This window comes from Pyrenophora tritici-repentis, chromosome 4 (assembly GCF_003171515.1).
Source record: "Pyrenophora tritici-repentis strain M4 chromosome 4, whole genome shotgun sequence".
Taxonomy (NCBI): Eukaryota; Fungi; Ascomycota; class Dothideomycetes; order Pleosporales; family Pleosporaceae; genus Pyrenophora; species Pyrenophora tritici-repentis.
The window spans coordinates 2,418,236-2,439,014 of record NC_089393.1 but is presented as its reverse complement, the minus strand read 5'-3'; the positions used below and the strand labels follow the sequence as shown (position 1 = coordinate 2,439,014).

The window sequence follows — 20,779 nt, the reverse complement described above, 5'->3', positions numbered from 1 at the left end:
CCCGAGGCCACCCTGCAGGTCCTGCCGGGTCGGCTAATCAAATTCCAAAGCAAACGAGGAATAGCGTTACGAGGACAGCAAATCATATGGCACTTGCTCGATTCATGTCGCAACTCTAGGATATCTTAATCAGAACCGTCTTCGTCTCCAGGAAGTTGTCAAGAGAGTACAATGGCTCGCCCTCACGACCCGATCCTGATGACTTGTATCCACCAAACGGCATGTCCACGGCAGTCACTGTTGGCAGTGTTAGCATGCGACACACATGTCATCACCCTGTCATCACTCACCAGGCGAGGTACAATTTATACCAACCGTGCCAGCTTCGAGGGCCTTTGCGAAACGCATTGCTCGGTCGATATCTTTTGTAAATACCGACGCATACAATCCGAACCTAGATTCACCTTAGTCAGAGTGTTTCATCTTGTACTCGCCAAGAGGGATGAGACGAACTCGGTTGCGTTGGCTTTTGCAAGGACTTCATCCTCTGATTTGAACACATTGATGCTGACGACAGGACCAAAAATCTCCTCTTTCATGATCTTGGCGTCTTCTGGCGTGTTCTTGAAAATGGTAGGTTGGATGTAGTAGCCTTGGCGATCTGACGGGGCTCCACCACCCGTGATGAGTTCTCCACCAGACTGTTTCCCCGATTCCAAATACTGAATGATCGTCTTGTGCTGCGCCTCATCTGCCTGTGGACCGTGATTGACGCCACTCTCACCCGCATCGAGTGGGTCGCCCATCTTGGTATCGTTTTCAAAGCGTTGCTTGAAAAGCTCAATGTACCTGTCGGCGATTGTATCCTGAACATACACACGAGAGTTGGCCATGCAAACCTGCCCGCTGTTCCACTGAACACTGTGCGCTGTGTCCTTTACAGCCTTCTCAATGTCGGCATCTTCGAAAACGATTGCTGGTGACTTGCCACCAAGCTCAAGGTACACTTGCTTCAAATTGGACTTGGCGGCAGCGGCTTGGATGATGCGTCCTGTGCGACTAGACCCAGTGAACGACAGAGCTCTGACATCCATGTGGCTACTCAGAATGGATCCGCTGACATTTCCGAAGCCCGTGATGATATTGATCACACCAGGGGGGAATCCTGCCTGCTGTACCAAGGCCGCGACTTTAGCTGACTACTACAGTCAGCTTATTGAACATTAAGCCACCGGGATATTTACCGTCAACGGCGCCTTTTCAGAGCTCTTCAAGACGGTTGTGTTTCCTGTAATCAATGCCGGCGCTAATTTGGCTGCCATGAAATACAAGGGTACGTTCCATGGAATGATGGCGGCCACGACACCATATGGCTGGCGTAATGTCATGTTGACATAGCCTGGAGTAGCCACGCTAGTCGTGCCTGATTTCCATCAGCATACTACCTTGACCATGCATCGTACCTCCTACCTTGCACATTGTACCCAATTTCTGCGTAGCGATCCCACTTGGCGGCGGCGGCATTTCCTTCGAAAAACTCGGTTACGGGACGACCCATAGAGCTTGCCTCCAGAGTAGCCAATTCATCGTTGTTTTCCCGGATGAGCTTCGCCAGCTTTTTGAAGTACTGGCCTCTTTGATCTGGAGATAGTGCAGACCAGGCAGGGAACGCAGCTTTGGCAGCGGCCACAGCATTGTCGGTGTCTTGCTCAGATGCCTCGTGTACTGTTGAGATGATGAGTATACATGGGTTGCTTGTGAGTTGAACGAGACGGACCCTTGGCGACCAGCTTCAATGTGGAGGGGTTTATTATGTCGAATGTTTTGCCATTGGATGATTCGACAAACTGTGCAATCGTCAGCTCAGGTCTCTTCTATCGACAGAAAACACAAACTTCTCCATTGATGAAGAGGCGCGTTTCAATCTTTTCTGGCAGGCCCATATTGCAAGTGTTTTCCAAGCGATGTGAAAATTCTATTTTCTGCAGCGCGTCGAGATATAATTGCAGAAATGCCGTCACAGAAGCTCACACTAGCCGTGACTAAGAATGCACTAAGCTCGGGATCTATGCCAGCCACAGCTTACTGTTACAGACTCAAATCGCGATGATGCAGTGTTGTGGGATGCCGAATAATGGAGCTGTCCCGCGGCGTTGCCTCGATGACCCCACATGGATCGTTCCCTGCTATCGAGCTCCGCATCTTTGCTCAAGAAGTGCCGTCGGCCATATCAAGCCGCAACTTCGTGCATCTCGCACCTATAATACCGCTTTATTAGAAGGATTCATTCGCGCATGCGGAATACGAGTGCTTTACACGTTGTGCATATGGCTAAATGCGGTAGCTGCAGTGTTGTGAAGCCTCTGGGATCACCCTTGGAATGGTATAGCACCGAGTTTAAGAAGCGGTGCGCAGCCTCGAGAACTGACTGAGGCTGTGCAATCGTATCCAACTTAAGAAATTTGCTATAATGAGCAGCGAAATCGAGCAATTGAAAGCGGCGGTGGAAAAGCTGCAGGCTGAGGTGACGCGGTTGAGTGGTAGGTGATTAGTAATTCTTACTGGCGTCTGCGCTAACCCCACGCGGACCAAGAGAACATCCGCAAGCTTCAGTACACATACGGCTACTATCTCGACAAATGTCTCTACAAAGAGGTAGGCTTTCTTCCTGACATAAACTAGCACCTTCACTGACTTTGCTAGGTTGCCGAACTCTATGCTGACCATCCTGATACCTGCGTCGAATTCCTTGGAGGGCGCTTTCATGGCAAAGAGGGTGTCAAGCGGCTCTACATCGGCCGCTTCGCAAATGCCTTTGTAGCTGGCCGCAATGGCCCGGTACACGGTTTTCTCCTAGATCACCCGCAGATGCAGGGCATAGTGGATGTAAACGCGGAAGGCACCCGAGCCGCAGGCCGCTTCCGTAGCATGATGTCCGCCGGCACACACGAGAGCATCAAAGACACCCATCCACGTGGATTGGTACAATGGTGGGAAGGTGGCATATACGAGAACGAGTATATTAAAGAGAATGGCGTATGGAAAATCTTCAGGCTGAAGTACTTTCCCTTCTGGCATGCTACCTTCGAAAAAGGCTGGGCACACACAAAGCCAAACTATGTGCCGTTCCTTTCGAAAACATACCCGGAAGATCCAAACGGGCCGGATGTCCTATGCGAATCCCCGATGCTCTGGCCCGACACGCGTGTGGTGCCTTTTCACTACAACCACCCCGTTACCGGTGACCAGGTCGCCGATGACGATCTGAGAGCCCCACACTTTGGGGCAGACCCGTCAACTAGCAGCCCTCCGCTTGTGCTTAGCAAGCCCCAGTCGGAGATGGATTTAGTGCCATAAGTCGTAACCATACACGAAGGTGTTTAGTCTTTGTGTACAATCGTAGGCTCATACGAAATGGCGTTTTCACTGTGTTCATTATGTTGGCATGATCTTCTTCATACTCTGTTACCCACATCGAGGATATCAACAAGTACTCGATAAGGGTTTCTCCCATGTGTCCTTCGTTCAGGATTATGGCAGAGCTGGTATGGACGCAGTACTAGAAAGAATGAGCCATCACTGTCCGGCGGCTTCGAATTGTGTACCTGAGTGTGTTTTAGGTTTTAACTTTGTCTCAAAAAGTCTTATCGATCCTAATGGTTTGTTTTAGATGTTCGACCCCTTTCCATCTCGGTTCTCAGCTAGCTGCACTATGGATTTTGACGGTCAACATGCTTTATTGGTGGTAGTCAACCCCCGTGTTCAACTATCAGTGTCGCTCTATCTTGGCACCAAGAAGCGTATGATCTCCCTGAGTATACATTTCGCATGATCTGTATACGGCAATGCGAGACATCAAGAGTCTATGATGATGGATGCTCAAATTACTGCTAGACGAACTACGCTGCAGTCGATCCTGCGCGGGGTTATCAGCCCGTGTCTTGCAATTCCCGTTGTACAAACTCGGCATACACCCACAAGCTACCCCGCACGTTCTTCTCCCCACATACAACCCTGTAATCTCCGGGGTTCGGATTATATTCGGTGACAAAATCAGGTGTTTTTATTCCAAGAGCAAACGTCCCGTCTTACGGCCGAATACGGCGCGGCAAATCGCTGCCAGTCAAAGACGATGGCACACATTTTCTCTCTTGCTACTCCAGCACAATCAGCCTACCATGAGGGCAAGCACTCGGGTGATCAAGTCAAGTTTCCGGAGACTGGCTTTTTCCAGGGTTTTAACAGACCATCGCGGTTAGAAGCCGACATCTTCGAGCTTGAAACGACGGGAACGGTAATTCTATCGCTTTGCATAGTTGAGCTATAGCTTAGTATTTGCAGATACCCAAAGATATCAACGGGACTTTCTTCCGCATACAACCGGACCATCGCTTCCCGCCTTTTTTTGAGGAAGATATTCATTTCAATGGAGATGGCTCAGTATCAGCATTTCGATTCGAAAACGGTCATGTCGACTTTCGACAACGATACGTGCATACAGATCGTTTCAAAGCGGAAGCGAAAGCTCGAAAGGCGTTGCTCGGACGGTACAGGAACCCTTACACTGACAATGAGATGGTAAAAGGTATTATTAGAACAGCATCGAATACCAACATCATCTTCTGGCGTGGCGTACTTCTAGCCACCAAAGAAGATGGCCCACCATTTGCCATGGATCCTGTGACGCTCGAGACTATTGGCCGCTATGACTTTGACGGCCAAGTACAGTCTCCGACATTCACCGCACATCCCAAATTTGATCCTGATACAGGAGAGATGGTCTGTTTTGGATATGAAGCAGGAGGTAATGGATACGATGCAAGCTGCGATATCGTCGTGTACACGATTGACAAAGATGGAAAGAAGACGGAGGAGACCTGGTACAAAGCACCATTTTGTGGCATGATCCACGACTGTGCAATCACGAAGAATTACCTCATCTTGCCCTTGACACCAATCAAAGTCAACGCAGATCGCCTCAAGAAAGGTGGAAACCATTTTGCTTGGGACCCTGATGAGGACCAGTGGTATGGCATAGTGCCTCGCCGTAACGGTAAACCCGAAGACATTGTCTGGCTGCGCGCCGACAACGGTATGAAACCCACTTTGATAATCTCCTTGCTCGAAAATAAAACAAACTAACACGTACAGGCTTCCATGGTCACGTAGCCGGCTCCTACGAAGACAGCGACGGGAAAATAGTGGTAGACCTAACCGTAGCCTCCGACAACGTCTTCTACTTCTTCCCCCCAGACAGCCAAGCAAACACACCAACCACGCTCCTTCAGCGCAATGCCCTGGTATCCGACACATACCGCTGGGTCTTCGACCCCAACACCCCTACCAACACGCGCGTTCAGCCACACAAGCTCTTCGGCATCAATGGCGAGTTCTCGCGCATCGACGATAGAGTGCTAACAAAAAAGTACAATCATTTCTGGCAATGCAACATCGACCCAAGTAAGCCTTACGACTTCGCCAAGTGCGGACCCCCAGCTGGAGGCTTGTTCAATGTCCTGGGTCATTACGAGTGGGATACTGGACGAAAAGACACATATTGGGCTGGTTCGACGTGCACATTTCAGGAACCCGTTTTCGTACCCAAAACTACTGCCACTTCGAAAATCGTAGAAGGAGAGGGATACATCATCGCGCTGCTTAATCATCTCGATGTTTTACACAACGATATTATGATATTCGATGCGCAGAATCTGGCGCAGGGGCCGCTGGCTGTGGTGCATTTGCCGGTGAAGCTACGATTGGGTTTGCATGGGAATTTTATCGAGCAGAGGGATATGGATGCGTGGGTGGAGAAGAGGAAGCTGGGTGGTGAGGTGGGGCCAGCCGTACCGGCGAAGGAGATGTTGCCGTGGCAGAGGAAAATGCAGGAAGAGGAGGGGCTGGGATGTGCGGTGCCGGTGCTAGCGAAGGATGGGATGAACGGAGAAGTCTGATACTATACTCTATCCATTTAGAGGATAGTACGCAAGAAGGGTATGCTTGGAAAATCGTAGACTATCTTATGATTTCTTAATATTCAAATCAAGCCAGCCAGATGGCTAACGTTGTAGCAATAACCACACCCATCATAGCCTGCGAAGAAGAAAATCCCCGCGCACCATTTCCATTCTTCGCAAACACCCAACAGGTACCCTCAGCATCATCACTAGGCGCATGCACGTTAAAGCTACCAATCTTCCAAGACGTCGTACTGCAGTACAGCGTCACACCGCGTTGAGCGAATCGATGGGGTTGAATGTCGTTCAATGGGTTAGTGATGTGCTGGCGGTACGGGACGCTCGAGTAGTTTGCTTGCGGGTCATAAGTGTCGACATTCTCAAGTGCTAGTATATTCCTGCTTCTCTTGTATATGGGAGTGCGATATTACCGGTCTGGTTGACAAAGCCCTGCGTTGCATTTCCACCGAAGAGCTCGTCCACGTCAGAATAGTGGCTCAAAAGGAGTATGCTGGATGTGGTGAAGGTTAGAGCAAAGGTCGTTGCGCTGTAGTCGCATGAATCTGGGCTGTTTTGGAAGAAACGCAGTGTTAGGTTTTGGCTGCGAGATGGTTAGTTATTTGGATAAAAAGAAGTGCAGAATGACAGGGTAAGAACTTGTTGCTTTCGGATTGCGCGTTGACTCGGAGAGGAAGCGACACCAGAGATATAGTTACTACTTTACTAGCGGCCCGGAGAAAGTGCATAGTTGTGAAGATAAGGTAAGAATGAGAAATCTCGGTAGAGCTCTCGTCGAAACTATTTGAATCGATGGTTCTTCAGTTTGGTACGCCAAGGATGGGTACCGTGGTACTGTAGAAGAGATAAAAATCTTCGCGCGCACACAGAAGAACTCATCTCCCGTCCTTCTTACTCAACATTCTGCAACAAGATAAAACCATCGCTCTCAAAACATCTTGCTTGATACAGTTTGTCTCTTACCCCGGGAATTCCGCCTACGTACTTCGCAATGTCTCTCTACGATGCAATTGGCGTCGGCAGTCAGGGAAGGTTGGGTATCGTTGGGTTCTCCCAAGAAAATTTCGCCCCTCCTGGCAGGAAGGGTGCAGTCGTGAGCATCAAAAGTATGATGGCTGAGTGATTCCTTACTGATGGCACTAATACCATCATAGCTGGTTTGTCTGAAGTCGTCAACGAGCCACACGACAGTCTTGTGAGTGAAATTGAATCTCCATATCTAAACCAAAAAGGTACTTACAATGCTCTAGGCTGGCACAATCGACAGAATATATGGTTTCAATAATCGCAATGAACTTATGGGCAACCGAGAGGGATGCCACACTGAGTCAGGCGGCACCTGTACAAAAGAGCTGTACCAGTATGGGATCAGCCCAGAACCCCGCTACATCAGTGTAACCAGCACCACAGATGCGACATGCATTTCTTGGATCAGTGTCACGCAGATTGGCGACATGCCACCTACGGCCTGGACTGGTGACATCGGATGGTATTGCGGACAAAAATGGTACAACAGCCTTAACCATGCAGGAAGGCTCTTAGACTCACACTTGTATTATTTCCCCAAGTGTACTTGGGTCGACGCCGATAACACAAACTACATCACTGCCGGTGCTCTGAAATTCGATACCAAAGCTTACGGCGAGGATTCAATCGATACCTTCCGCGGTAACGTATGCAAGCCTACCATCTTCGCGCAAGCCAATGAACCAATTGGACGTACGTCTTGACCAACTATATGTTTTTGCAAAGTCATATGGCTGACCACTACATACAGCTCGGCCTCAATCAGCTCATCCCCAATCAGTTTTTCCCCAACCAGCTCATCCCCATGCAGCTCAGCCCGACAAACGAGGCACTGAAGACCGCCCTCTCTGGATGACGGAGCGTCTCATCATGTCCAACTTCACCAGCCATCCAGCAGAGGAGCTCTGCAGTTCTGCCACGTCCTGGGGCCCCGACTTCATCGGCTCTGACGGCAAGTTCTGTGATATGGGTTCCAAGACTCTCATTCCGCTCTGTTCCTCGAAGGATATTGATGGGTGCATCGAGGTGGATGAGGACAACGGCACTCTGGTGAAGCGGATGAGCGTTGCTAGGCGTTCCGCAAATATCGTGCACAAGAATTATAGGAGCATTTCCAAATGGGAAGAATAGGTTACAGCCTGCCGTATTCACTTTGGAGGAATCACGAGTGGAGAGCTCTACCTCTGAGTCGTAGCTGGAATTGGTGCAATGTATTATTTCTGTATTGGTCGACTGGATTACACGGAGCATCCGTGACGTACACCCCCCTCGCTTAACTACATATTCCAACGTCATGATCATACAAAAATGTGGTTAATGAGTGATCTCTGGTTCAATGTGGCCTGCTATACGTCATCGGAAGCACACTAGCAAGCTGATGTGGTGTCTCTAAATGTAATAAGTCCCCACTGGGCACATAAAAATGCGTAAAGTAAGTGTTTTATGTAATCAAAGGTCGTGTTTAGTGACCATGATGAGGTTGTACTCTGTAATCGGTTGGTATCGTAGCGGTGGGTTGATGGGTTGTTCTGATGCAGTTGCCTGCGCTAAGGATTTTTTCATTCGCTGAGTATGTAGAAGACCTACCATGGTCCATGGTATTCTAAGAGGACTACATTTTCGCTATCATGATTACCATCACACTTTATGAGTTTTTTCCGACTATAAGATGCGCTTTTCTGTGCCAACTTCTGTATCTCTCGTACATCTCACAAGACAGTTATATCTCAGCTTTCTACTCCAGACTCAAACCACGACTGCAACCTACCACAACTCTTCCTCAACGACACACACATTATAATCTGAAGTCTCCAGCAAAACTTTCTGGAAAGACAAACAAGTCGACAAAATCATGTCATCTACTCCAACCGTTGACCAAAAGACCGTGGGTGATGCCGCCGAGACGGCGAGGACATCGAAAGACATTATCATGCCAGTGGCTGAAATGGCAGCCCTACAACTGAACGAAGATACAGCCAAGTACGAATGCTGTATTTGCGGAGACGATATTCTGCTTTCCAAAGGCGTCGTTACCTGCGCCGAGCACGTAATGTGCAACGAATGCATCGTTGACGCCCACGCCATCGCCCTTAAAGACAACTCGGCTTTCCCAACCAAGTGCTGCGCCCCCATTCCCTTTGAACAAGTAGAACACCTACTAAGTCCGGAAATGCGAGAAGCATACTCGATGAAGATCAAGGAACACAATACCCCGATCCATTCTCGAATCTATTGTTCCAAAGAAGCCTGCAGTTCCTTCATCCCACCAACACAATTCGACTCCACATCCTTCATCCAAACTGTCGCCCCCTGCACATGCGGCTGCGTTACCTGCACGGAATGCAGTAAAGAGTGGGATAGCGAAGGCCATAAATGCCATGAGTGCGTCGTGGAATCTGACAATACGCTCAGACCGAAGTGGCTACCCGAATACTCACCGACCTGCCGCATAAAACAGTGCCCGGACTGCACTGCATGGATCGAACTCAAGGAGTCATGCAACCACATGTATTGCTGCCACTGCAGAACTCAGTTCTGCTTCATATGCATGATGCTATGGGACGGCTTCCATGAAGAAGTAGGATGTCCTGCATATGGAGATCCACCCGCAGGCTACGACGAAGAAGGCTTCGAGTTATCATGGCGCGGCCTCCATTTTGAAACGGGTCTGGATCGCAATGGGCACAATCTGTATGATATAACATACTCGGACGACAAACCGATTCACGCCCACGAACCAACTCACATCTACGAACCGCTTCGCTTCCACGTGCTTGACAACGATCTTGGTGTTGAGCATATAGAGAACGCCGAAGCCGACAATTATGACGAATTCTGGGCTAACGCTGAAGGACTCCAAGGATTTTTTGGGGAGGATTGAGATGCCTTTCATAGTAGCATCATAGCCGTAGCTCATGGTGCTTTGCTGCTCTTGCTTTATGGCGTTTACTCAAGTATACAAGCGACACGTGTCCTGGCATGTGATCTTACGAATAAGATGGGTTCTGGTTGAGGAATGTGCCAGCTTTTATTCTGTCAATTGAGGATACCTTTGTTTCTTTAGTTGTAATTACGATGGAATTAAGCAAACAAGCAATCTCCCTTCTTACCAAGTCTTACAATGACCTCTATTTTCATATTCCTTTATCAGCTTTGTCGTCGCATGGCTTGTTGTAGGTGACCCGGTACGAGAATATCCTGCGGCACCTGTCTGTGTCCTTTGGAACAGCAAGTCACCAAAACCGCAGTCCACAATCGATATCAAACGACTACAGCAAACAACTCCGAGGGCGTCAGACTACCAAAGCTTTCGGTATATAGCATAGTAATCACCTGGGCAGTTATCGCAGTGCTGATGGCGCTAGCATCTCAATTCGGCGCCTCGTCATTGGACAAGTCATTGGACAAGTGCGGGCACGAGGAGTTTGCACGGCTGCCAATGAGCAGTCAGACAAAAAGCTAGGAATTAATACAGCGTATACCAGTGTCGTCTGGAAAGTTTTTAGAGAGTAAATTGTAATCAGTTAGTTCCCAAGGGAAGCAACTGGTGGTACACCTTGCTGAACCCTCAATTCACGTCGCGTCTTCCTCCCACTTCTCCCCTTAGCGTGACCCTGTCGCAATCCCATGACGCACTCACCGTTGCGCACCGGGCCATAAAAGCACAAGCACCCGCGCCTGTATTCGGATTAGTACAAGAACACTCAACTCTATATCTAATTCTCAAAACACTCACTACTGGAGTTGCACTACACTCTCTACACACTAACACCGTGTTCTTGATCAGGTCTGCGCAACTATCGCAATCAACCTTTACTGCGCACTGACAAGATCTTTAGCCTAGGATTCGTTTATCGCATAACAAACATATCAACACTAGTGCGCAACCAGTCTAGAACATGGCTGACCGAATTACGTCTTCTACCCAATCCGAGAACAACACATGCGCCTCACCTATCGCTAGGCCTACGCCGATAGCTCGAGCAATGATAGATGGATCTGTTCCTACTGGCTTCGTCGCTTCAAGGGTCAATGAGATCAACATGGCGATTCCGTATGCCTACACTACCGGGTCGACCAGTTCACCTGTGCCAGTCCCTCCTGACGCGCCACAAGATCAAGGGCGACAAGCAGGCCTCGAATCACCAACTACACACCTCTCAGCTACTCGTTATCGTCGGCGGAGTGCAAACAACCACAATCCTCTGCCCTCCCAGATTGAGAGTAGATCTCCCCGGATCTCACTTTCTCGATATCGACCTGTGGCATGTGGGAGGCAAATCTCAACCCCTGCGATCTCATCTGCAATGGATAATGTAACCCAAGGAGATGCATCTCGTCGAGTCTCTATGCCACTGCCAGCAACATCTGGCCTCGGTATATCTCGAAGTGAGGGCTACTCCACTACCAGCACATTGGGAAGCCAGGCTTTTGATGGCATTGCTGCGATAAATTCGCAGCATCTTCGGGGGCATCAACGCAATAGGACAGAGATCTCTGACATAACGAAGATGGATCGGTCATGCTTGGGAAGTGCTCTGAGTAACCAGACTGAAGGCGACTCTTGCCTACCTTCTGCACCTTATTCCTCCGCCTCACCTCAGATGCATAACGAGTCTGCATCCAGTGGTAAAGAGGGACTTATGATCCTTCCTTCACAGGCTCTTGAGCGAAGGGCCTCTACAGACTCCCTCGATTCGACCTCGACATTCGAATCAGGCTCCTGGAACCCAGCCCCCACTGACGGGCCAGGGCCAGACCGACCCCTCCGCCGCGTCGCCAAGTTCAACTTAGAGACTGGCTCATGTTCTCACACACCTATGGCCCCTGTTCTCGAAGATATGAGGACCGAAGAAGCCCAGGGCCTGTACCCTCCGGAAAGCGTACAGTATGGCGGTGTGGCAGATGGCTGCCGAGTATATGACTTTGCATATCCCAAGGACTCAAGGGGAAAGCATGTGCGTTTCGCCTCAAAGTCAGATCATGCCCCCAGCGTAAATTATAACTCGAGCTCTGAGTCTTGTGCAAGCACAAGGGCAGTGTGTGGCAGGAAGGCGCATCAGAATAAGGATTGGAAGGACGAGATAGACTGTGAACAGGAAGATAGTGTTAAGGGGATTGACCCAGCATTGGGAATGAGGCGTAAGCCCTTGCCGCGAGAATTTGAAGTAAAGGCATGCCAGTCTACAGCTGTCCACCACCCCGTCCCCCGACACGTAAGCATTCTGAACCGCGACTTCACTTTCTCTCCTCACGACACTGCAAGCCGGATAACAAGCATGCATACGCTGAGCGATTCACCTCCTTTATCGCCGCACTCTTCTCCGCAAAAGGAAGAGAAACATCACAAGTGTTCTGGCTCCCTTTCGAAGTTTTGGAACATTTTCTTAAGCAAAGACAAAAGGGAGGGAGGTGAAGGTGAAGGTAGACACAGGAAGACAGGGTCTTTTGCTAGACGGATACATAGGGGCTTGAGAAGGAGTCTTTTTCGAAAGTCGTAGAATGGGCAGGGATTAGTGGATAAGATGTAAAACCTCTGTATAAAATATAATTGATCTACATTATATAAGAGGACTAAAGTGCCACTAAATTCTCTGCATATAAACACAGATACGAATCGCCTTGTTGGGACATGCGCGTACAGCCAGCCCGGCGAGTTTTTCCGGGCCGGAAGCGTGGATCACTAGGTACCGGTAGACCAAGCTTCCCGCTCAGCTCGCATCCGTACATATGGAGATCTCTCCATCCAGCTCTTGCTCACTACTAATCAAATATCATATACTTTTTTCGTTGCAACGACAGTGATATTCGACACCTTTGCCGTGTCAACACGCCTAGCAGCCTTTAATTTCTCCTTCTATTAATCTCGTAATTATTTATCTTTCTCTCTATAAGGATTTTTATAGAACTTATAGAACAACAAGATAATGCTAAGCAGAGAAAGCCCGGGTACAGTAGTCTATAGTACCCAAAATAAGTGCAAGGGCACATCGTTGTTATAGGATCAGGGTACCTAAGCAACTGGGTGCCATAAGATACCTGACATACTAGGGCAAAAGGGTCACTGTAGTTGCCAGGCACGCCTATGAGGTGTCAAGTATTTTATGACACCCAGGTGCCTGGGTACCTTGATCCCATAAAATACTTGATATACTGGGGCAAAAAGGCCACTTTAGTGTCCAGACACGCCTATTATGTAACGGTTTGGGACTTGCCAAGACCGACTTGGGTGAGAGTTGGGTACGGCTATCGCTACCACACTTTCTCATCACACACACCTATATAGCTGCAGTTCCTCCATAGCTACACAATGCAACGCAGTCCTCCTCCTCTCCTCACACCGCTACATATTAGGTGTCAATATTTGGTGTGTGAATCAACAGAGACATGTCTTTTAATCACCTGCATCTTTGTATTCAGACCATGTGATGGTATGTCGCGTTCACTTGACGTTGGATGCCAAGGCACTGGAGAGTATGCAGATGCAGGTTCTAGACGTCCGCTTGTTGCCACTAAAACACGTGGCTGCAGCTGTCAGCATGGGCAGCTGAAAGGTTTGTGAACAGGCGGCAGCCCCGTCGATGTAGACTCGGTCCGGCCCATTTTCGATAGTCTATTCCGACTCAGGCACCGACGCTAAGACCATCAGGGAGGACCCAAACCCAATTCATCATCGAACCTCAGCTGCGACATCACGTTCGCTGCTCAATCAGGAACCATGAACATCTCATCCCCAGAATCTACGGAATTGCCGAACCGCCTCGGCTATCACAATGACCCTTTTTCAGCCAGCCCATTTCAGCCACACGTTCTAAGCGACAACCTGGATGAGTCGAGACAACATTCGTATACTAACACCATCGCATATCGTCCAAGATGGGACTAACGTGTTTGTTTGAGCCCGTACAAGTCTTAGAAGCGAATATGTGGACTACCTAAGAGAGGACATGAAAATGAGACGAGAGGCAATTAAATACTCCGCATGCTACGCTGCTGTTGTTCGTCCAGTACTCCTAACTATCAACATCCGAACTATTTACTTTTGACTTTCAGCACCATGGCTCATGCATCTAGTATCCATACCTATGCCGACTACGGAAGCTACATCCATGTACACAACAAGACCAGCGTCGACATCGCACTTGATGACTCTGGTGCAGAAGAGGGCGAATGGGCTAAGGGAAGTCCACCGAATACTATAGAGGCAGGGGGTGAGGGGATCGTTCATCTCAAAGATACTCTTGGTAAGCTAACAACTACTTTCCTTGTCAATCTGGACAACGTCTCTAGACCCGCAATTTTCCAGCATAGTGACTGACTTGAAACAGGATTTGATGGAAGCAAGGGCTTCGTAGTGTACGAGCTCTACACACCCAAGGCGAACAAGCGCGTGACAGTACGCCTCGACTTTGCTGATCCCTACTCCGCCACGGACGATAACTACTTGTATGCCAAATCGAGTAAACCAAACCAGGTGTCTGTCAACGTGTTGAGCTATCAAAACAAGGGCCATCCGTTCACCGGTAAGTGGCACTGCGCAATCCTATCATATACCAAACTAACTTTCACAGCGCACGTTGAGATATACCTCGCAGGCGACGACGACTACTCAGACAGCGTCGAAGCCCAATTCAAGATCGGTTTTGACACCATTGGTGGGCTCCTCCATTGGCAGCCCGTCCACGAGGAAATCGCCATTGCAGCTTTCATTCGTTCCAACCTCCATTTCCCCAAGGGCACCACATACAACAATCTCGACGCAAAGCAGTGGGAGTACGTCCGCGGCCTCGTGTGGCCCGATGATCCATCATGCCTGCTCTTCAAAAATCTCAGGGACAACAACAGCACCTTTGATCTCGGCGATGATTTCCTAGGTGATTTTAACCATGGAAAAAAGACGTGCATGACGCAACGCAGCCACTTTGGCGATCTCCAGTTACTCCACGGCATGGCCAGCGACGTCAACGAAGATCCCAATACGACCAAGAGAAACATCCTTACCTGGCTAGAAGTCATGTACAAGCTCGCAGTTGGCAAGGAAGTCAACGAACGCGATCTACTCTGCGATAAGCTACCAGGCAGTTTCAAAGCTTCCACCTCAGGCAACCAGACTCTGCGCGACCTCCTCCTCGGCAACACTCCAGAATACCGCAAGGCAGACATTTCCCACCGAGCTCTGGGAGTATGTCTACACATGATCCAAGACTCTTACGCAGTTGGTCACACGCTACGCCGTCTCAAGAACCCCAACGATCTCGCCGGCCGAGACAAGGATGGTGAGTTCACTTCCCTTTCCCCTCACTACCCACCTAAACTTACAAACCCCAGGCTACGTCACCTTCCTCCCAAATACCCATGCGCAGCTCGGCCCCCTCATAACCTTCCATACCTATCTCAACCAATCCTCGCGCCACGACCACTACGACGACTCCGACTCCGACGACCTCAGCCCCCGCGACCTCAACTCCTTCAACAAGATAATCGGCGCCCGCGACGCCATCGACAAGTGCACCACGCTGATCAATTTCTTCGCTGCAAAGACTAGGTGGGATGATGGCGTGCGTGAATTCTTGGATAATGAGGTGTATGAGCTGGATCAGAGGGTCACGAGGAGTAATGCGCAGGTTGATGAGCGGTTTGGGCTGCCGGATACGTGTGGGGTTCTGGCAGTGGAGAAAGTGGGAGATAGCAGGGAGGGGGATGAGGAGTATACAGCTGGTTTGGAGAGGAAGATGTTGATGCTTGAGGGTGGTTTGGCGTATACTCAGCCACAGGCAAGTGTGGTAAGCTCACTTCGTGGCAAGATGGTTGGGGTGTTGAAGTACTGTCTCGCCATCGCCTTGTTTGTTCTTACTTTCATTCTGTTCAACCTTTTGCCTCACTTCTAGGCTACTCGACAGGCCTGTATGTTTGCGCTAGTCGATCCGGGAAAAACATTCTTATAATGTAGATTTTAATACTAGCATAGCAGCTGGGCAACTACCGAGACATCCACGAGATCACTTGAAAATATTACGGATGTGCCGGGCAACTAGGTCCACGTTGGTGATGTCAGTAATTGCCGTTGTAGCTTGTTGTCGTAGCCTCTCCTGCCAATATATCAGTGTTCGAATTATCCCCGAACCTAGAAGGTAAGAGCTCTGGGCTACACTTCCTCTAGAACGCCGCAGCTACGTAGCAGTGGCTGCCGGCCCTACAGATCTGATGTATTTATTTCTGCCCGTGGTGTTTTCTCTTCTCTTCTTCAGCTATTACACGACGGAACCTAAGTATGTCAATGTTTCTCTTCCCCTTCACTACTCATACCCTATCAAGCAAGATATGCTACACCAGGATGTTAATGCTGTTTCAAAATGCTAATTCGTATGATCTTATTATAGCTAGTTCCAATTTCAAGATGCCGGACTGGACCAGTATCCCGGTCAATTTGACTAGCGACACAATTTTCTTCTGCGCAGGCCTCCTGTGTGCGGCCGTCTCCGTATGGTTGCTCAAATGCAGCTGGCCGTGGAAGAAGGCCGAAAAGGCAGAGCTCATACACGACCTCGAGCGTGCGAAAATCGAGTTGGGGGATGCTGCATTGCAGCAGAGATTGAGGGGGGCGGAGGAGAGGCTGGGGCGAGAATTGGTGTTGACGGACAATGCCAAAAAAGGGCACGAGGCGGAGGTCGAGCAGCTGGAGAAGAAGATTTCTGATCTGCGCAAAGAGTTGGACGAGGCCAAGGTCATGGGCTTTGTCCAGTCCTCCGGGCTTGGGACTGGGCTTGGGGTTGAGGTTGGTGGCCGGACGGTTCGAAAACGGATTCCCTCATCATCTTAATTTTCTTTTCTGTTCACTACCTGTATCACCTTTCTTTTGTATCCCCTACATCTTTTACTATTGTCATTCTTATGGGCCTTGTCCCCCGCCTCCCCGTGGTTAGGCCTGGGGCCACTCTCAATAACGAAAGGGAGTGGTGCAAACGGGGGGTTGTTCTTACTCACTATCTAGGACAGCACCGAGAGTGCAGCTCGTCTCAGCTCACACATCGATTCTTACGGTTTGGCGAAGACATCCAGAGTGCCCTATCAACGGCCCTATCAGCGAAGTCGTCGTACCTTTCAACCGCAGCTGAGCTACCTATCTCAGCTTCCGCTCTTCACCGTGTCGTCTCCCGAGACCGCGAACAATCTGAGAAACCTTCTCCTCCTCACCTATGTAGTCCCCCGAGACCGTAAAAAACCCGAGAAACCTCTTCCTCACAAGCTGTGTAGCTTCCAGCTATAGCCCATGTTTGGACTCTCAACATCTCGGAAGCACACCAAACGAGCTGCGGTAGACTGCAATGCAGCTTCACACCTGGCCGCTACCGTGAACACCACAACCACAGCCACAGCGCTCTTCCAGTAGCCCACACACAACTCAGACTATACATACAAACAGTCTATCCTGCGCCTTTGTACCACAGCCACAACGCTCTCCAGCTCTTTCGCGAGCTCACATACAATCCAGGCCATCCATACGAATAGTCTGTATCGCGCTTTGATACCAAAATCCTTCTGCCGTCCGCAGTGCTGCACGTCGTTCCGCATTCGACATCAGTACTTGTCTCCGGATCATGTATGTAATCACTAGATATAGTTAGTGTCAAATCCAACAGGCTGATGAGTACGCTTCTGTTGGGTGCTATTGCGCGTCGTCAGAGACGGAGGAGTAGAGTTCTGGTTGTTGTTGTTGCCATTGCCGCGGCCGTTTAGGCGTGTGAGAACGCGCTTCTCCTCCGCTTGTTTAGAGACGGGGAGAAAAGTCTTCACGGGCTCATCTGGGGCATGGCGTAGGTGATCCTCGAGAGACGCGACGAGCGTGTCGATAGACCATGTATGGCCTTGGCGGAGGTCGTTATTGCGAGCTTCTACCCACTGTGGGAGTACACGAGCTAAGCCGTGAAGGAAGTGGATGATGAGCAGGTCTTCGACGTCGCGGTCAGCGGATGTACCAGGTACTGCTGAAGGCTTCTTCCATCCAAGTGTGATGCCTTGTACCGTGATGTCATTAATCGTCTCGCGAAACTGTCCAATATAGCTGCGGACTGTGGGTTGGGTCTTAGCGCGGAGGTCGATGAAGGCAGTCCACGCGGGAGCAGCATTGGCGTAGTCACCGTTGCTGTTGAGGTCCTTGAGAGCCTTGTACATGTCGTGGGCGGTAGGGCATGTGCGCACCTGAGCTACGAGAGGCTTGTCAATGGATGAGAGTATGGTGTTTTGGAGTCGGGCATCTCGGGCGACCCATGAGTCAAGCGCAAGCTTGTTCTCTTTAAGTAGCTGTCGAGCCTCATTGTTAAACGGTCCTATAGTCTTGTTAAGCTTGCCGATACGGTTAAGCTCGGCTTGGATAACGTCTGCTGAGGTGCCTGAAGGATGAGTGATTGGGCGCTGCATGGCGGTGATGCGATACATGTCGTCTGTAGCGTCAAATTCTGGGCGCGGAGCCCCATCTAGGACGGCTACAGCGCCATCAGCGGCTGCGTAATTGATAAGTTGTTTAATCCAGTCCTTCCAGTTTTTGCCGTCGGCTGCAAGGCGCGCGGTGACAGCTGTGGAGGAGGTGTGAGTTGCCATCGCGGCGGACGTCGAAGATCGTTCGGCTGGCGATTTTTTGGTGAGCAGCGGAGAGCTCGTTGTCGTCCAAGCGATCGATGAGCTGCAAGTTGCGGGGTGGCGATTGTGATGAGGCGCGCGGGTCGTCAAAATATCTGATAGAATTATCGTGAGCGACTACGGGAGCGGGTGAGGGCTCATAACCTGTCAAGCGTCAAGGTTGGGGAGAATCATGTTGTATTAGAGCTATTGGAAAGAGGTCTATATGCGCAGTGGGAAGAGGGAGTGAAGGAGCTAGGCCGTAAAGGTACTAGCGGGTAAATGGGTGGCTGCCTGGTTGCCTAAGGAGGAGCCAAGGGATAAGCCCTATGGCCGACAGGTAGCATAGGTAGCTCGTATCGTCCGAGAAAAGCCAACAAAAAATTCCAATTAGTCACTTCTCGTTTACCTTCATGTGATTGAACCCGCGCGTACTTTAACTTACCTTGGTACAAGGCCCCTCTTTGCTGACCTAAGCGACCATGAACCATGGTTACACTGACTAGTGCCCTCTCATCAGATGTACAAAACCTTGCTCTTATTCTCTTTATTCCTATCCTTGTCCTGCTTTCTCCAAAGTCACTCCAGTTGCATTAAGATATTGCCGTTATGCCAACGTTCAGTCTAGGCCGTCTAGGTCGCTTCCGAATATCACGTCTTCCTCCTTCACACACCTCATCGCCAACAGAGCATCAGAAGCCACTCTCAACACCGCCACCAGAGTATAAAGACATCGTCGAAATTGATACCAAGTACTATGCTCCATCACAAGCTCAACCGCCGCAGTGTAAGACCGAGCAGGTGCGTCGCTTCCTCATCGAAATCCTCGCAATGACGTTTGGCGCGAACTTCGATGAGCTGAATGCGGCTCTTTACAACATCTCCCCATCAAGCAGCACGAACACGATCCTTTGCGACTCTGAACGTGCAGATCTTCTGGAACAATCGAACCTCGTCCGCAAAGTTCACGGGTACTTCGTACGGAATGAGAAGACGATGATAGATCGAAGAGACGAGAAGAAGATCTGCGCAACTATCATCAACCCCGCCCAATCTATCCACCACGATCCTTCGTTGCCCAAATTCTGTTTGGATGTGATAGGGTGGTACGGCGAACAAGTGCGATTGCCATCAGGTAGTACACGGTGGACGTCTACCATCATCGGATGGTGAGAGACAAACCCATATCCGTGGCTGGGCAAAATAAAGGTCCAGGAATCCATGAGAGCGTTCTGGAATCTTATCATATGCAGTACGCCTAACGACAAGGTGCACGATGTGCTATGGGAAGCATGGGACGATTCTCGGAGACGTTGCAATCTGGGTCAGTTGCAATATCCGGAAATTTGTCACCCGACGAGGAAAGAATATTATGAGATGGGAGTATCACTACTGAAAATGATGTCGCCAGAGTCTGACCGCGTCCGTCACTCGTGGTGAGTGACTCCGTAGGTATCGTACCTTCTGCCTGCACCATAGTTCCTACCAATAACATAAAGAATAATCGCCAAATTTTCATTCGCGTTAGATTTGCCTCAATATTTATCCGCGAGTGCCGAGTTGTGGAGTGAAATCGTAGTGGATCTCGGAAGGTGATTCAACTGCGCCAGCACCGTCTTATATTCAGAATTCCCATTTTCGTTCGGTGACACGATTGCCTTAATACTATCGTTTCTAATGTCTGTGTATGCACAGCTGCTGCTACTGCCTCTTGATAAGTACGTCGCTGGCCACCCGCGTCATGTAACCACTAAGTGTCCATCTCTTTTTCCCGAAAGTACTAAGAACACTTGCATAGAAACGGCTTTTTAGTCGTATACGTTCCTCGACTAGGGATCGCAGCATTGGACAGAACAAGTCACACAGGCGCGAACGCCGTCCTCTCGGATTGAGCAATCGAGCTAGAAGAATCCTGTCAGATTACCAATGCTACATCAATCTACATGGAAAATAGATACTTACACAGCCGACATCCTGGCATGTTTGGTGTGACCCACATGGGGTTCGCGAACCGAGCCAAGCGCAGCTGTCGCCCTGTCCAGGCAAACATAAAGGAAAAGCAGGCTATGGAGTACTTTGTTAGTCTCTTGCTCTTCTACGGTGATGGGATGAATGCGTACGTTGCCTGTACACGATCTGGTATCTGTACACTTTGCCGCCGCCGAGGATGCGAGGCAGATTGCAGCGACAACGGAGAGCTTCATGGTGAAAGAGTCGACTTG

The 20,779-nt window shown here is 49.8% G+C and overlaps 11 protein-coding genes across 11 annotated transcripts; 8 read left to right on the top strand and 3 right to left on the bottom strand.

Moving 5' to 3' along the window:
• Positions 1-115: 115 nt before the first annotated feature.
• On the bottom strand, positions 116-1,883 carry PtrM4_097130 (PutA, NAD-dependent aldehyde dehydrogenase; the record flags this gene model as incomplete). The annotated part of the gene is made up of 7 exons (XM_001933907.2): positions 116-237; positions 291-394; positions 454-1,139; positions 1,185-1,363; positions 1,411-1,665; positions 1,718-1,787; positions 1,836-1,883. The coding sequence occupies 7 exons, from the start codon at positions 1,881-1,883 to the stop codon at positions 116-118; spliced, it is 1,464 nt and encodes a 487-aa protein (XP_001933942.2).
• Positions 1,884-2,410: 527 nt separating this feature from the next.
• PtrM4_097120 (SnoaL-4 domain containing protein) lies at positions 2,411-3,297 on the top strand (the record flags this gene model as incomplete). Its single annotated transcript, XM_001933908.2, has 3 exons — positions 2,411-2,480; positions 2,534-2,595; positions 2,644-3,297. The coding sequence occupies 3 exons, from the start codon at positions 2,411-2,413 to the stop codon at positions 3,295-3,297; spliced, it is 786 nt and encodes a 261-aa protein (XP_001933943.1).
• A 775-nt stretch (positions 3,298-4,072) lies between these two features.
• Positions 4,073-5,894, top strand: PtrM4_097110 (Lignostilbene-alpha,beta-dioxygenase; the record flags this gene model as incomplete). The annotated part of the gene is made up of 3 exons (XM_001933909.1): positions 4,073-4,234; positions 4,282-5,032; positions 5,092-5,894. The coding sequence occupies 3 exons, from the start codon at positions 4,073-4,075 to the stop codon at positions 5,892-5,894; spliced, it is 1,716 nt and encodes a 571-aa protein (XP_001933944.1).
• Positions 5,895-6,906: 1,012 nt separating this feature from the next.
• Positions 6,907-8,072, top strand: PtrM4_097100 (uncharacterized protein; the record flags this gene model as incomplete). The annotated part of the gene is made up of 4 exons (XM_066107207.1): positions 6,907-7,021; positions 7,070-7,110; positions 7,166-7,634; positions 7,693-8,072. 4 exons carry the CDS (start codon positions 6,907-6,909, stop codon positions 8,070-8,072), a joined length of 1,005 nt encoding a protein of 334 aa, XP_065962875.1.
• A 721-nt stretch (positions 8,073-8,793) lies between these two features.
• Positions 8,794-9,822, top strand: PtrM4_097090 (RING finger domain containing protein; the record flags this gene model as incomplete). The annotated part of the gene is made up of 1 exon (XM_001933911.2): positions 8,794-9,822. The coding sequence occupies one exon, from the start codon at positions 8,794-8,796 to the stop codon at positions 9,820-9,822; it is 1,029 nt and encodes a 342-aa protein (XP_001933946.2).
• Positions 9,823-10,840: 1,018 nt separating this feature from the next.
• Positions 10,841-12,170, top strand: PtrM4_097080 (uncharacterized protein; the record flags this gene model as incomplete). The annotated part of the gene is made up of 2 exons (XM_066107206.1): positions 10,841-12,083; positions 12,163-12,170. The coding sequence occupies 2 exons, from the start codon at positions 10,841-10,843 to the stop codon at positions 12,168-12,170; spliced, it is 1,251 nt and encodes a 416-aa protein (XP_065962874.1).
• Positions 12,171-13,998: 1,828 nt separating this feature from the next.
• Positions 13,999-15,486, top strand: PtrM4_097070 (uncharacterized protein; the record flags this gene model as incomplete). The annotated part of the gene is made up of 4 exons (XM_066107205.1): positions 13,999-14,185; positions 14,270-14,464; positions 14,513-15,217; positions 15,482-15,486. 4 exons carry the CDS (start codon positions 13,999-14,001, stop codon positions 15,484-15,486), a joined length of 1,092 nt encoding a protein of 363 aa, XP_065962873.1.
• An 852-nt stretch (positions 15,487-16,338) lies between these two features.
• Positions 16,339-17,056, top strand: PtrM4_097060 (uncharacterized protein; the record flags this gene model as incomplete). Its single annotated transcript, XM_001933914.2, has 2 exons — positions 16,339-16,682; positions 16,933-17,056. The coding sequence occupies 2 exons, from the start codon at positions 16,339-16,341 to the stop codon at positions 17,054-17,056; spliced, it is 468 nt and encodes a 155-aa protein (XP_001933949.2).
• A 496-nt stretch (positions 17,057-17,552) lies between these two features.
• On the bottom strand, positions 17,553-18,539 carry PtrM4_097050 (uncharacterized protein; the record flags this gene model as incomplete). Its single annotated transcript, XM_066107204.1, has 1 exon — positions 17,553-18,539. One exon carries the CDS (start codon positions 18,537-18,539, stop codon positions 17,553-17,555), a length of 987 nt encoding a protein of 328 aa, XP_065962872.1.
• A 627-nt stretch (positions 18,540-19,166) lies between these two features.
• PtrM4_097040 (uncharacterized protein) lies at positions 19,167-19,730 on the top strand (the record flags this gene model as incomplete). The annotated part of the gene is made up of 1 exon (XM_001933916.2): positions 19,167-19,730. The coding sequence occupies one exon, from the start codon at positions 19,167-19,169 to the stop codon at positions 19,728-19,730; it is 564 nt and encodes a 187-aa protein (XP_001933951.1).
• Positions 19,731-20,386: 656 nt separating this feature from the next.
• Positions 20,387-20,761, bottom strand: PtrM4_097030 (uncharacterized protein; the record flags this gene model as incomplete). Its single annotated transcript, XM_066107203.1, has 3 exons — positions 20,387-20,458; positions 20,520-20,621; positions 20,678-20,761. The coding sequence occupies 3 exons, from the start codon at positions 20,759-20,761 to the stop codon at positions 20,387-20,389; spliced, it is 258 nt and encodes an 85-aa protein (XP_065962871.1).
• Between the last annotated feature and the right edge of the window lie 18 nt (positions 20,762-20,779).